The sequence below is a fragment of the Ceratina calcarata genome, unplaced genomic scaffold (assembly GCF_001652005.2).
Source record: "Ceratina calcarata isolate Rehan_Ccalc_2016 unplaced genomic scaffold, ASM165200v1 scaffold588.2, whole genome shotgun sequence".
NCBI classification, from domain to species: domain Eukaryota; kingdom Metazoa; phylum Arthropoda; class Insecta; order Hymenoptera; family Apidae; genus Ceratina; species Ceratina calcarata.
This window is the reverse complement of record NW_017177107.1, coordinates 340419-355243: the sequence shown is the minus strand read 5'-3', so window position 1 is coordinate 355243 and position 14825 is coordinate 340419. Positions and strand designations below refer to the sequence as shown.

Genomic DNA, 14825 nt, shown 5'->3' with positions numbered 1-14825 from the left:
CATTGCTTGTCGATGTCGAGAAATTTTATTTTTCAATTAATATGTAAAATCTTTAATGAACTCATCCGATATTTTGTTTTTATCCATGGATATCATTTCAATTTATTTATATGAAAGAAAAGTATCAATAATTAATCTTTAACTTTTTCAACAAAACGTATACGTATTTGGATAATACTGGCATAATGTTTTTAGAAATAAAGCAAATTACAATTACCATCTAATATAAAATTAAACATGATGAATTACTGAAAATCAACGATAAGTAATACCGCCTAAGATTGAATCGTAATGTCATGATTATTTTATTTTGAACATTTGTAATTCATTGTATACCTATGTTATACATATTATTTAATTCTATTTATCTTTTTTTTTGTTTAAAAAGTGTTTAACATATTATAATTACTTAATCTCTCAGATACTGAAGTTAGCAGCTAGAGATATTTTCCTTTCAGAAATTACCAATCAAATATTTACTTTATAACTCATTCTCCAATAGGATTCGTGATTAAAACGGTTCCGTTGGTACGAGCAATCAGTGTGGACAGTTTGAACATGTTTGAATTGTAGAACTCAACGTATCGTTCCATCATTGTGTGTATCATTCTCGTATTTCTTTTCATCGTTAATCATACTTCTTTATTTTTTTAATATGAAAGACACTGATACTAAATCGATTAATTGTGAAAAAGGTAAGACTAACGACCAACTTGGATAAATAGTTATTGTTTTGCATATCGTTCAATGTGAATGTCAAATTGATAGTTCAATGGCACGTACACGATTATTGAGAACATAAATTTTATTCAGAGTTTTATACATTGTTTAGAAAAATATTTTACAGGAACCGATGTACGTAAATCGGCAGAAGAAATGGATGAGCAACGTCAAAAGACGCTTGCTTACGAGTACCTTTGTCACTTAGAGGAAGCCAAGAAGTAAATACATTAAGGTTTCTCCAAACTCTCATAAATCTTTTTATTGACAATGTCCTACAGTTTCACAATTTCGTAGATGGATGGAAGCATGCCTTAGAGAAACACTCCCACCCACAACTGAATTAGAAGAGAATTTAAGAAATGGTGTATATTTGGCAAAACTTGCTCACTTCATAGCTCCTGAGACTCTGGCTCTCAATAAGATTTATGATTCTGAACAGAAACGTTATGCAGCAGTTGGTTTACAGTTTAGGCATACAGACAATATTAATTATTTCCTGAAGACTTTGAAGTCTTTGCAATTGCCATTTGTAGGTGTCTAGGCCATAATCATTAAAAGTTCCTTTATTCTTGATAGATCCAAAGTAATAAGAATAATTTCCTTTAATAGACTTTTCAACCAGAAACAACAGATATTTATGATAAAAAAAATATGCCTCGTGTAATATATTGTATTCACGCTTTGAGTACTCACTTATTTAAACTGGGCAAGGCTCCACAAATTCAAGATTTGTATGGGAAAGTGAATTTTACAGGTACTTGATTTGATCCTACACATATTATACAATGAGGTTTATATTATTGTTATATCGTTTTGTTTTTTGGTTTAGATGACGAAATAAATGCTGTTAGTAAAGAATTAAAAAAATATGGAATTCAGATGCCTTCATTTCAGAAGATTGGTGGTTTATTAGCAAACAATATGGAAACAGATGCAGCATCACTTCACGCTGCAGTAATAGCAATTAATCAGGCCGTTACAGAAAAGGTATGCATATCATTCATATTTATGAAGTATCTTGAACAACAACTTGTCTAATTGGTAGCTGTATTCTTTTAAGGATTGTGACAAAGTATTAACTGCTCTTGAAAACAATATGGTACAGCTAAATAGTGTGATGCCTTGCTATATCAAAGAGTACACTAATACTTTATTTCAAGCAAAAGAGTCTAAAGCACAAGCCGCACTTAACAGAGTAAGTAAGATTTATACTGTGTAAAGATATTCATTTTTTTATATCTTTAATGACCATTGATCATTATTACGTGAACAGTCTCTTAATGATAGTTACGTGCCAGATGTATATGATGAATTGTTGACTCAGGCAGAGATTCAAGGTCATATCAATTACGTTAATGGTGAGTTGTAGTAAAGTAATTTTCTAAGTATCATTTATTTATTTACATATATTTTCTTAGCTCACTGTGCCGTGGAAAATATATCTCAATCTATCCATTGTAAGAGTAATAAGTTCATGAATACATTACAAGCACCCACTTTACATTTGAAGGTTTGCTTTATGTTAATGCCTCTCAATAATACATTTATTTTTAATTCTGATATTTATGAGTATATTTTTTTTACTAGAATATTAGATCTGAGAATGCACAGTTTTATAAAGAACAATTAATGCAATTATTAGCAAGCTCTGAATGGAACACTATATATTCAGAGAGTAATCTTCATCACTGGAAACAGCTGCTTCAAAAAGAAATCGATAATGCAAACGAAATCGCAGTTAAATCTCGGAAACGTCAGTATTATAAAAATCTTTCGCGCAGAAGTTATTACCTATAATTAGCGCACATCGTTTTAATGCAGGTGATGATGCTGTGAAACTACTGAATTTAACGTTACAAAATTCTGCTCGAGATGAGTTCTGCAAAGCTTTAAAGAACCCTGACCTAGGATTAATGGAAAAGATCGATGAGTTTGCAATACCATTGTATTACGAAGAAATGAGAGTTGATCGCGTTGAATCTCAGGTAAAAATAGAATGCAACAACTAAAAAGAAGATTTGTTAAGATATGTGATATAGATTTTTATTAACTTGACGATATTCTTCTTAGAACGACCTTTCATATAGTGACATTGTAGCCAGTATACGCGTCTTATCAAGTATTGCAGATATCAGTAAAGCTGTAGATACGGGAAATCCTGAATTGGTTTATCAGGCATTAACAAATCCGGAGTGCCATGTCTCTGTAAGTTTAATTTTGCATTTATGGATGTTTCAATTACAAGAAAAGTTATTTTTGTGCCTATTGTATTTCAGGGTTTAGATCAAGAGAATAAAGTGAAATATTGTAGAGCATTAGTAGCAGTTCGATGTGAAAAGCAGACAGACGCTGAAGAATGTCCTTTATTGACGTATATTGACGTCCAAGAATGCATCGATGCCGTCAATCAACAATGCCAAAATAATGATGAAGGTATGTTCTGTGAACTTGGTTTTCTCGGACTCAAAAACCATAATTTTTAATATTTATACTAATATTTTGGCATCTTTATAGTAATACAAGTGTTACGTCAATTAAATTTGGCGGTCGTAGAAAATGATCGAACCGGTATCCTAACTGCTTTAAAAGATACCGCACTAAAATTACAAAAACCTATTTCGCCAGAAAACGCTTCTCTTTACTTGAAATTGTTTAAAAAATGTCTCGAGGAAAAACACAATGATGGTTCAGAGTTATGGTTGGAAGATGTGGAAAATGTAACGAAAACTGTTGCCAAAGAAGCTGAAACCGTACAAAATCTATGCACGTTTTTGTCGCAAGTCAATTTGGGATTGCAGCGGAATGATATGTTATTCACGCTTGATTGCCTCAAAGCATTTGGTTTTAAAGTACCAGAGAAGTATAAAGCAAATTGCTTTAAAAGTTTATACAACTTAAGAAAAATGAAGAAGAAAAATCGTTGTAGCTTTGTTCGTTTTATTACACCGAAAGGCAATGAATCGTACTTAGATCTACAGAAATACAATTATACCTGGGACTGCCCTAAAAGTATGTCGGAAACATTTCACGTCACTGTGGAAGAGATAAAACGAATAATTAAAAATAACGCGATAAGAGAACACGAAGAACATAAAATAACTAAATTATTAATCAGATTCCAAGCGTGTATTCGGGGATACTTGATACGGAAGAAGATTTCCGATAGGCTTACACATTTTCACAGCAACGTAGATAAAATTATCCAAATACAATCATGGTGGCGAAGTATAGTGCAGCGTAAAAAATACGCAAAGTTACTGCAGGAAAAATGGAAACAAAATCCAGAGAGATCCCAGAATGATTATTTGAAAATTAAAGCCAAATACACGAACATATTAGATTATTATAGAGAACACGAAGAGAAGATTGTAAAGATCCAAGCCGCGTGGCGCGGACGCGCTGAGAGACGTGCGTTTCATTCGTTACTATATACGGAGAAACCACCGTTTCCTGTGGTCCGTCATTTTTCTGCAATTCTGAATTTCAATGCGGAGGATTACGACAGAGACTTGCAATTACAACACTTAAAACACGAAGTGGTGCAAAGTATACGGCATAATCAGACCTTGTCGCAACAATTGGATGGAATGGATATAAAGATCGGTTTACTTATTCAGAATAGGATTACTTTACAAGATGTTGTAGCCCATGGAAAAAGTTTAGAGACTCTCGCGAAACAAAAGCATTCCAATAAGGATAATCAAAAAAATTCTTTTCCAGATGGTATAATGTCCCAAAAAGGTCTGAAATCGTTAACGAAAGAAGGTCGAAAAAAGTTGGAAGGATATCAACATCTGTTTTATGCATTGCAAACCAATCCAATGTACTTGTCGAAACTTTTGTTCCTCTTACCCCAAAGTAAGACGAATAAATTTCTCCAGAATGTAATTTTAACTTTATTTAATTTTGGGTCCAATATCAGAGAAGAATATTTATTGCTAAAACTATTTGGGAGTGCTTTACAAGAGGAGATCAAATGTAAATTTCAAAAACCGTCAGAAGTAGTTACCGGAAATCCTCTTGTCTTAAAAATGGCAGTAAACTATGCACGACAACTGAATGGTCAAAGGGCTTTGAGACAAATCGTTGGGCCAATTATTGAAAAAATTTTAGCCGATCGGACGTTAAATATAGAAACAAATCCTGTGGATATTTACAAATGTTGGCGAAATCAGTTGGAAATGGAAACGGGAGAAACATCGACTTTGCCTTACATAGTAACGCAACAACAAGCTTTAAGTTACGAAGAAGTGCAAATCAGATTAAACAGAGGAATACACCTATTACAAACTACTGTTTTAGAGTTCTTAAATAGAATAACCGAATCTCGAGATTTGATACCATACGGAATGTTATATATGGCGAAAGTTCTAAACGATTCATTGACTGAAAAATTCCCAAATGCTCCAGAGAAAGATATCTTAAAAGTTGTAGGAAATTTCATTTATTATCACTTTATTAATGCAGCTATTGTAGCTCCAGATGCTTTCGATATAATCACGTTACCGATCGATAGATCGTTATCAAACGATCAACGAAGGAATTTAGCTAGTATTGCCAAAATATTACAGTTCGCTGCTTCCAAAAAAGGCTTTGGTGAAGAAGCTACGCATCTAGTCTGTCTCAATTCTTTTATAATTGAATGTCACGAAAAGTTTAAAACCTTTTTCCGATACTGTTGTCAAATCGAAGGTTTGGAAGAACATTTTTCTATTCACGAGTATACAGAAGCGACGCTCATTCAAAAACCAGAAATATACATCTCTCTGCAAGAAATTTGTGATACTCATTGCCTCATGTTAGAGTACCAAGATCAAATAGCACCGGATCCAATGGACCAGTTGCACGATCTGTTGGATGATTTAGGTCCTGCGCCGACCGTCGCATCTTTGCTCGGCATATCTGACAATACATGTGACGCGAATATAACGCGTTTTGGAAAAACAGAAGTGTGCTTGGTACTCACTAACAAATTTCAAGTTCCGGAAGACGAGGACGTCAATTTAAACAAACTCTTTATAAAGACAAAAGAATTGTTGGTCTCTGTACTGCAATTCTTAAAGGGTCAAACGCTGGTCGAAGCATTGGATACTACGTGCTCCCCTATACAAGAAAAACTTTACGATATGAAGTGCATCACTTTATCGCCTACATTGAACATAATTCACAAAAGCTCGTCCTTAAACGATTGCAAGCTGCAGTTACGGGCGTACCTTAACAAACTTGAACTTGGAGGATGGGTCAGTCAAGCAGACGGATATCAAAATATCATAACAGCGGTAGCCAAAGATCTATGCAATAAGGGGAAGTATCGTATTATTCGGAACAAGGAATTGCAAACTTTGCGTACGACTAAACAACGGTTAGAAGAAAAATGTAAATATTATCAAGAACAGGTGGAATATTACAACGAATATATACAACGCTGTTTGGAGAACTTGCATACAGGAAAAGGGTACGTATACTACAATCATTTAATTGATTTTCGTCCATATGATACTTATAAATTATTTATAGATCTCTGCGAGCATTCAAGGCCATACAAAAAGATAATCACGGTAAGCTGAGGTCTAAGATGACGTTGAAATACTCCGCGTCAAAATTACAAGAAAAAGGAGTACTTTTGGAAGTGGATGGACTACCGCAGTCGCAGTTTAAAAATGTGATTTTTGAGATAAGTCCGACGGAACATACCGGACTTTTTAGCGTGCGTTGTAAATTCATGGGGGTAGAGATGGAGAAAATCGACATCGATATACAAAAGTTACTCGAACTGCAATTTGAAGGCGCAACGATCATGGACATGTTCGGCAAAGCAAAAGTTAATGTGAATTTATTATTATATTTATTGAATCGAAAGTTTTATGGTAAAACGTGAAAAAAATAATGAAATATTGTACCATTAACGAATACGACCGAGTTAATGCACTTGTGCAATGTTCTGCTGTCATTTAAGTCTTTAAACAAAACCCGCGAATAATTCCGAATCCGATTTAGTATTCACAAGTACTTCACGATGATTTTAAAAATTGTTTTCTGTAAATAATTATGCTTATAAGAGTACGAACTTTTTTATACGAGGTTCTAGATATGTATGTATGTATGTATGTATGTATGCATGTAATATTGTGTATAAATTTTATGAGATTTTACAATTTTACAACACAAGACTATCAGCAACTATTTAACTATTTCATTTCGATAGAATAACGGTAATATTATGGAGAAATTTCATAAAACAAAATGTTTTTAAGCACGATCAAGAATGTTAGCAGAGAAATATATTTTTTAGGTATTATATAAAAATAAGTGAACTAATAATAATAAATCGTTTACTACTGAGGTAATACTCATCCTGAATTTATTTGTATAAGTAAATCTAACTTCGGTGATAACTTCGTGCATCATCCTTCGCTATCCTTTCCATTTTTATAAGAGTTGCGTTGAATAATTGTATATAGTATGAATCTAAGTATTTTTTTACACTGCACCATCAAATTAAGATAAGGCATATTCTCAGAAAGTTTCAGATTAGAACAATAGGCTGCCCATTATCGTTAATATATTTTGTAACTCTATACACGTATAATTTATATCATTGTTTAAATATTGGACAACCTATCGTTTCTGTGCATTTATATAAAGTCGAAAATCGAATTATTTGAACACAAATTTGAAATTTTTATCGTACGTGTATTAGATACAATAGGACCTATTTTATAAAATATACTACATACAGGCCTGTTTAGTGGATTCATTGACGAATAACTTTGCACATTCAAAATAAAATATTAATGAACATAAAATAAAGTTGTATTATCAAAGTGTTAGTTCACATTACATAAGTTCGTGTATTTTATACATGATCTTTATTGAAGGGTATGAAAGTATATAAAAAATGAACAGAAGATAAATATGGAGATCAATCAATAAAATAAAGATTTCTTTCCTTTTTTTAAAAGAGTAATTCAATCTCCGAAATCCTATTATATTGAAGTGTATTTGTGCGTGTAAAAAATTTGATATTTATAGAACGAAAAATTCCTTTTAATGTTACATGATATAAACGCTACATGCGCATGTCATCTACATAAAAGTATGCAAGCTTCATTTACTCGGTAGTTATTGTGATACACGAGATTTTCTGCTTGTACATAATTATGAAACACTGTAAGTGTACAACCCGCACTTATCACACGTGTATTGTATTATAAATATTTTTTTATTTTTTTATATACTCGTTTTTCTCGAAGTTTTGCATTCCTAATCAACTTTTATTATACAAATCTGCGTTTACACAGTTTACGTGACATATGCTAATATCCAGGTACTGCGTCACGAGGTATCTTGAAAGACGTTTCTATAAGTTATGGCGCGTAAAATGTCAGTAATGTGGTCAGTGATCTTTTTCAAATGTCCCTTCAATCTATTTTCTCTTTCAATCGAATCAAGTATTTATTATTTCTAATAGAATTGATTATGTGCAAGCAGTAACTGAAACCTCCACGAAGCAGGCCGTAAGGTGCATTTTATGTATTGTTAACCGTGTATTACATATATCACCGTAGTATTAACTTTTATAATAAATAGCATACTAACATTAAATTTACTTAAATATGTGCACACGTCGGAACACAACGTTTCATACAATAAATCATTCAGTAAGTGTTATCGTTTGTTTAAAATATTGTCGAAATATCTAAATTTCTGTTGCACATCTGATATCTGCGCTAACGTTTCCTCCATCATGTTTCGCAATTTCGATAAATCTGGCATTTTGTCGCATGACTCGATATTTAATAACTCTGTGAAGAACTGTTCCCAAGCGGCTTTTTTAAGGTACCTGTGTATACGTACGTTTTACAAATTAATTTTTTATAACTGATATGTACATATATATAATTAAAAAAAGTTATTTAGTACCTTGGTATTTTTGATGTGATAAACCAGCGACCACCGGTATTCGTAACTCGCATATAATTACCAAATAACAAACAATGACTGGTTGCAGCTAAACAATATAAATCAGTCTGGTATGTCCATGGCTTTCCAGTTTGCATTTCGATACAAGTAAAATCTTCCGTTTTTATGACCTGAGTAAAGGTCGTATTCTCTGGCATCAAAGTCATATCTATACTACATCCGAAATCTATTAATTGTATTGTTGGCCTTACATCTTCCGTGGGCCTGTAGAACGTTATATGCATAATAAAATTGATTTAAAAGCTTCAGTTGTAATATAAAAACTGAAATACGCACGAACGCATCAAAAGGAAATTGTCCGGTTTAATATCTCCGTGAATTATTTGGCATTTGTGTAAATACTCCACGATTTGCAGTATCTCAATCGTGAAGAATATAGCTAGCTGTTCCACTAACGGTTTACCCGTAGTAATTTTTATTTGATTCGTTACTGCTAACAGCGTTCCGTACTTGGAATATTCCGAAACTAATATGCTACTGTTATTCGCGACGTACGCCATTGAAACATCCATAAATCCGCGTAGCTGAAAAATTGAATCTATGAGTAACATCAAACGTTGGAAATTCGCGAAAATAATGATATCGATATTTTACCATATGTGGATTAGTAAGACGACATTTTATTTCCCTAGTAATATAAAATTCCCAAATCCAAGCAGGCTTCTGAGTCTTGAGAGCGACTACCTGACCTGACTGCAGGTTCACTGCTTGGAATACTGTACCGTACGTTCCCTTTCCAAGGCACTTACGTAAATCGTACGTTTCAGTACCTTAAGTAGAGAAGAAAATAAAAATAATAAGTACAGAGAAAATATGAAATGATTTGCATCTACTGAGATAATATATAATAGTACACTGAAATAAACTGACCAAGCGTAATCTGAGTAGAAGGCACAAGCTTATTTAAATTAGTATCTAATCTCACATATCCCTCTGCGTGATGTGGCCGGGGGAATTTAATTTTCTTTAAAAGACTGGCTATTAAGTTTCTATCAAAAGGATTTATGTTCTCCGGAAATTGGAATGAACTTTCTTCTTCCGCTTCTTCCATCGGCTCGTGATGCTCCTCGCATTCCATTGAATCAACTTTCACCTGTTGCTCTATCTCATTTAACTTGAAGTTGATCGATTTCCGTAGATCACAATTCTTTTTGATCTCGGAAGTAATTTGATCCACGTTACGCTGCACCGTACGCGGACTCTGAGCGTGTACAGCTTGAATTTGGGCGTGAAGCTTTTGCTCATAAAGTTGGTTTGCGGACAGCGTGATATCTTTGTCATCATCTCCTTCTTAAATAAAAATTCTGCATGCGTACAAAGATCTACAATAAACGACTGAAGAATAATCTCTCCTATATACCTCTGGTAATAGAATGTTCTTTTATAGGAACCAGGTCTTCTTTCGTCAACGTGAAACCTAATGCGGTATTCCGTATGTGAGTGCTGCTACCGGAACTACTTGAAATATATTCCCTGGTAGATTCTAATATAACGCTCAGTTTCTCATCGTTCTCGCCGTGTGGTGCCTCTGTAGTTCTGCAAATTGAAACGAAATTAATAAACGCAAATCTAATGTTAACGATTAAGTGAAATGAAAAAGCCACATACGGTTGTTGAGACGCAACATACTGATTCGGATATTGTGAAGTTCCTTCTACTACTTTGTAAGATTGTCTAAAATGATTAGTCATAGGCGTAGAGCTAGTCAATTGTGTATTAAACGCCTCCGTGTAAGAAGTATCGTTATTTCCTAACGGTGTAATACCAAGACTTTCATCAATATACAAAGCGTTTTCGTCAGCTGGCTTTGGAATCACATTTATAATTGGCTCTTCTATTGGTCCATTATAATCAACGACGATAGCGTTCTCTTTGTCCTCGGCGCTTTCGAGATACTTGATGTCCCTGCGATTCATTCCCGGAGACTTTATATACGGTAATTCTGGTGGCATTCTATACGGTTTGCTAGTCTCGATATCAGGCTCGTTGTAAGGAGGATACTGAAGCTGTTTTTGCTGCTCCACATTCTGATGCAGTAACGTGGATTCCAGTTGCGGTGGGTATTGTTGATAACCCATTTCATTCGGCATTATGTTGCCATAAACGGGATGTTGCATATGCTGCGGAACATGTGGATGCGTTTGATGATGAAGGTGTTGATTGTGAGGCGACTGATGCTGCTGAGGATGTTGGTGATGCTGGATTTGACTGTGAGGCTGCAAATGTGACGCGTGAGGGAGACTGTGATGATGAGCTTGTATCAATTGTTGATGGTGCTGCGAATGATGCGGCCGAGAGTGAGGCTGTTGCACTTGTTCATGATGTTGCTGCAATAAATGAGACATAATGTACACAAGAAAGGATGGCCTTCATATTTTTTGTATATCATACCTGGATTTGAAATTGGTATGTGTTGTGCAATCCAGGGTTACCGTAAGAAGTCTGGTGCTCTTGATTCGAGTAACTTTGATGAGCGGAATAATTCTGATGATTCTCTTGATCGTTGTAAGGTTGCACATTGTAACCCGAGTGATGTTTACTATTCGACATCGCATGCTGTGTCATTGAACTGTCCATATGTATGTCAAATGACAGTTTAGACTTGGTGTCTGCGATTCTAGATGTCATTGGGTTACGAAAGCTAGGTTGGATGGTTACAGCATCAGGGGAACGCCACATGTCTTGCACGACCGATAATGCTTCCTTTGTGTTTACTGTGAGACTTTGTCCGAGTACATGTTCTTCGGGATCAGCATTCAACGACGATGTATGATGTTGCATAAAACTTGATTGCAATTTTCGTTGCGAGTTCAATTCTGCTTCCATCCTCTGCGCCTCCAATCTCTCCGCTTCAATCCTTTCGGCCTCTATTCTTTCAGCTTCCAATCTTTCCAATTCACGTTGTTCCGCTTCGCGCCTTTGAGTCTCCAATGCTTGGTTCTCGGCCTCGTACTGCCTCTGAAGTTCCTGTTGTTCAACTTGAATTCTCTGTCTATCTAACTCAAGTTGTTCAGCTTCTCTGCGTTGCTGTTCCAATTTCCTTTGCCTTTCCGTTATCTCTTGCTGTTCGAACTCCCGCCTTTGTCTTTGCAATTCTTGTAGCGACAAATCATGCCTCGAATGTACAGACTCGAAAGTTTTATGCTGCACTTGATGATCAACCTCCCTCACATTCGGTATGTTATGTTTCTTTTCCAAATTTTGTGCTCTATACAATTTTAAGTATGAATCATATTAATAATTATTCACGGTAGTTTCTGTATAATAATTTCATGAGCAACCAATAAAAATAAATTACCTTTGTATATATTGTTGGGCTTTTATCTCTTCCATACTTCTATCCGTATTATTAGCATAAACTAATTCTTTGGGATAATGTGGCTTTAATACAATATTTGGATTCGGAGGATCTGGTACAAATACAGGCGCAGTTGAATACTCGGGATATTTACTACCATCAAAAAAATATGTATGATTTGGAAATAATCTTAGTTTGTCTGCATCAAAGTCATCCGGCTGATCTTCGTGAACTATGATTTAAAGAATAATAAAATACATAAAAAAAGGTTGATATCATACACGAATATTAACATATTTTGTAAAGAATAAATAATATTATACCTTTAAAGGCTGGCTTTACAGTAGATGTTATTAAAGGGCATCGTTTACTACCACTACTCCATGGACCAGGTTTAATAGAATTCTCCTTATGTATTGTATCTTCGACTGGTACATGATCTAATATACTTGTACCTTTCATTTCGCTCGATATATCGTCCTATTAAAACAATTCAATGTATGATTTCTATATTGTTATTCTTTCATACTATCTGCATACCTGGTATATCTGCACCCTGGAATTTGGCCTGTTGTGCATTGTTGGATTTTGCGGAACGGTGCCGGGAAAATGTTCACGTACGCGGTGTCCTGTACGCACGCTACCAACTCTTCTACCAGCTTTGATCGCTTTTAAAGAACTGAAAGCTTGACGTTGCTCGAACAATGACACTTCGGTACGATCATCAGCGCGGCCCAACGTCTTACGCGCGACCGCAAGTTGGAAATTTCTATAAGTAAAATAAGTTCATGTGCAGAAAAAATGGTATACATTTTTGTAAGTTAGATGCATACTTGTGAGCATAATCCAATTCCTCCCGTGGTTCAGCTAACGCGGACAAACCCATTAAATAAACTTCATCGGCTCGCTTATAGTCTTCTACTTGTTCTAATTCAAAAGCCCATGCTCTATACATGTCTGCAACCATAGTCCCAATTCCATTGTTATGTAAAAGTTGATACAATTCTAATGGATTCTTCTGCAAACTTATCTACAATCAAATGTATATTTTATGAAATTAAAGACATAGTAATTTTACTTATTTAAAAATAAAGTTCAAGATTAATTACATAGTTGATCCATAGGCGTATATATCTACGGTCTTGATGATACTTGGTCTCTTTTTCAAATATAGCTAAACATTGTTGTAAAAGTTTACTAATAGGTGACTCGTGTCCACTTTTTGGATAACTCTGTTCCACCCAGAGTATATAGTCATACCAACATTCCAAAGGATCATCACCTTCATAATCTTTTATTGCATCCTCATACATTCTGAAGAAATTAAAAGAATTTAATTTATGATTTTGTAACTGCTATGTAAAGATAACTTTCATTATTATCAAACACACTGTTTTTCTTGCAAAAGTAATTGTTGAACATCTGCATCCTCTTGTGCTCTTAATGCTGTTCCTAATTGTGCAGCATTTCGTCCATAACGCAAAGGTTGAATATTTTCCTTCCAAAGGGCTATAACTGATGCAGGGTCCATTCTTAATTTTATATAATCTTATCAAACCACTTTATACTCTAAAAAACAAGAGAATTCAAATAATGACGACGAATCAAAACAATAAGCCTTTTACATGTCTGTCACAAATGTAATTTAAAGTCATTAATACAAAAAGAACAAAGAAATTTCAAACAACTTGCCTTGAATGCATTACAGCGTAACACATTAACAATCGTGATCGTTAGAGTGTATAATCATGTATGAAAGTCAAAGGGAACCGAAATTCGTTTCAAAATGTGTCCAGTTGAATGCAATGCAAACAATCATCCAAACAATTAGGCGATAGATCGGGACGAGAATGCGAGAGTTGGTTCTCAGAAAACACTTAACCTTTCGCGTGTACCGAAACTTTGCATAATAACCTTCGAATAGCGGTGGACCTTCAAATTTGAATAAATCTAGTCTTGATAAGTCCAATAAGGACGCTATCAACCTAGGTTAGGTTGGTTTTTCACTCAACGGCTACACAGGCCACCAACGGTTTTTCACTGTCTTATCTTCTGCAGTCTTCTGCTACTCCTGCTACTGTGTTCGTTTAAATGATGCAAGAGATACCGTTTGCGTTCTTATACATACGAATTTTAATTCGATCAACAGCTACGCAACGAGAGTATCGAGAACTGATGCAACGAGAGATTCACCGTGCTTAATACAGTTTTCACTTAAATCCCTATCATTGAAATTAAAATTACCAATGGGACAGGGGACAGCTGTTACAGTTACAGAGGAACTTCGCATGATCTTCCGATCGGAGCCTCGCAGCCTCGGAACACGAACTTCCACACTTCGCTACTGTTTCTATAGTAACTCGGCAATTGGCAGAGCAGCCCAAAAATTGGTACGACGTTGATTATAATTTTTTCTTTTCTTTGAATTATCTGACAATCGCATAAAATGATTATTACCAATTTTATGTAACGATCGGCATGATTTAAAATGTACATATAATTCCGAAATTCTTTGCACGTGAAATACAAAATTTATTACATTCTTATGACGCAAGCGTTGCAATTTAGGTCCCTCATTCATCGCGTCAAATTTGCTTATACATTTTTTTAATTTTTCCACAGGTTATCCATTTAGGGATTCAATCATTTAAACAAAATTCGACCACAATATGAATACTTTACAGTTTTATATAATTTTTTTACAAAATCTAACGAAAATGTTAATGAAATCTAACTTTAATTCCATATTGTTTTACACATTCGTACGTTACGCGCTCCTAAAACTGAAAAAATTAATTAATATGAAAATTCATTGGAATAT

At 34.6% G+C, this 14825-nt stretch overlaps 3 protein-coding genes across 7 annotated transcripts in view; 1 reads left to right on the top strand and 2 right to left on the bottom strand.

Annotated features, from left to right (window-relative positions):
• Positions 1-1467, bottom strand: part of LOC108629823 (uncharacterized) — a 5327-nt gene extending 3860 nt beyond the window's left edge. The window contains exon 1 of the mRNA XM_026817598.1: positions 1417-1467. The gene's annotated coding sequence lies outside the window, so the exon portion shown is untranslated. The remainder of the gene's footprint in view (positions 1-1416) is intronic.
• On the top strand, positions 369-6956 carry LOC108629819 (ras GTPase-activating-like protein IQGAP1). Of its 3 annotated transcripts, XM_026817596.1 has the most exons (15): positions 369-695; positions 833-941; positions 1018-1252; positions 1333-1477; positions 1553-1710; positions 1784-1918; positions 1997-2081; positions 2142-2233; positions 2311-2476; positions 2545-2708; positions 2794-2928; positions 3000-3156; positions 3238-4546; positions 4646-6178; positions 6241-6956. In XM_026817596.1, exons 1-15 carry the CDS (start codon positions 656-658, stop codon positions 6599-6601), a joined length of 4824 nt encoding a protein of 1607 aa, XP_026673397.1. In that variant the 5' UTR covers positions 369-655; the 3' UTR covers positions 6602-6956. The 3 variants fall into 3 exon arrangements, with proteins under 3 accessions (XP_026673397.1, XP_017888182.1, XP_026673396.1); XM_018032693.2 differs by having other exon boundaries at positions 370-695; positions 848-941; positions 3238-6178; XM_026817595.1 differs by having other exon boundaries at positions 370-695; positions 3238-6178.
• Positions 6957-7067: 111 nt separating this feature from the next.
• Positions 7068-14105, bottom strand: LOC108629820 (uncharacterized). Of its 3 annotated transcripts, none has more exons than XM_018032695.2 (15): positions 13697-14105; positions 13396-13573; positions 13114-13318; positions 12838-13034; positions 12545-12773; positions 12328-12484; positions 12005-12236; positions 11098-11914; positions 10315-11033; positions 10067-10242; positions 9577-9996; positions 9301-9476; positions 8983-9230; positions 8647-8910; positions 7068-8566 (listed from the first exon to the last, which is right to left on the bottom strand). In XM_018032695.2, exons 2-15 carry the CDS (start codon positions 13533-13535, stop codon positions 8392-8394), a joined length of 4155 nt encoding a protein of 1384 aa, XP_017888184.1. In that variant the 5' UTR covers positions 13536-13573; positions 13697-14105; the 3' UTR covers positions 7068-8391. The 3 variants fall into 3 exon arrangements, with proteins under 3 accessions (XP_017888184.1, XP_017888185.1, XP_026673398.1); XM_018032696.2 differs by having other exon boundaries at positions 9577-9993; XM_026817597.1 differs by having other exon boundaries at positions 10336-11033.
• Positions 14106-14825: the final 720 nt, after the last annotated feature.

Coding starts and splice junctions, on each gene's coding strand:
- LOC108629819 (XM_026817595.1), top strand. CDS start 656: ATGAAAGACACTGATACTAAATCGATTAATTGTGAAAAAG. Junction 1,478..1,552: donor TGGGAAAGTGAATTTTACAG/GTACTTGATTTG, acceptor TTTTTGGTTTAG/ATGACGAAATAAATGCTGTT. Junction 2,477..2,544: donor CGCAGTTAAATCTCGGAAAC/GTCAGTATTATA, acceptor GTTTTAATGCAG/GTGATGATGCTGTGAAACTA.
- LOC108629820 (XM_018032695.2), bottom strand. CDS start 13,535: ATGGACCCTGCATCAGTTATAGCCCTTTGGAAGGAAAATATTCAACCT. Junction 11,915..12,004: donor GCCCAACAATATATACAAAG/GTAATTTATTTT, acceptor AAAATTGTATAG/AGCACAAAATTTGGAAAAGA. Junction 11,034..11,097: donor CATACCAATTTCAAATCCAG/GTATGATATACA, acceptor CATTTATTGCAG/CAACATCATGAACAAGTGCA.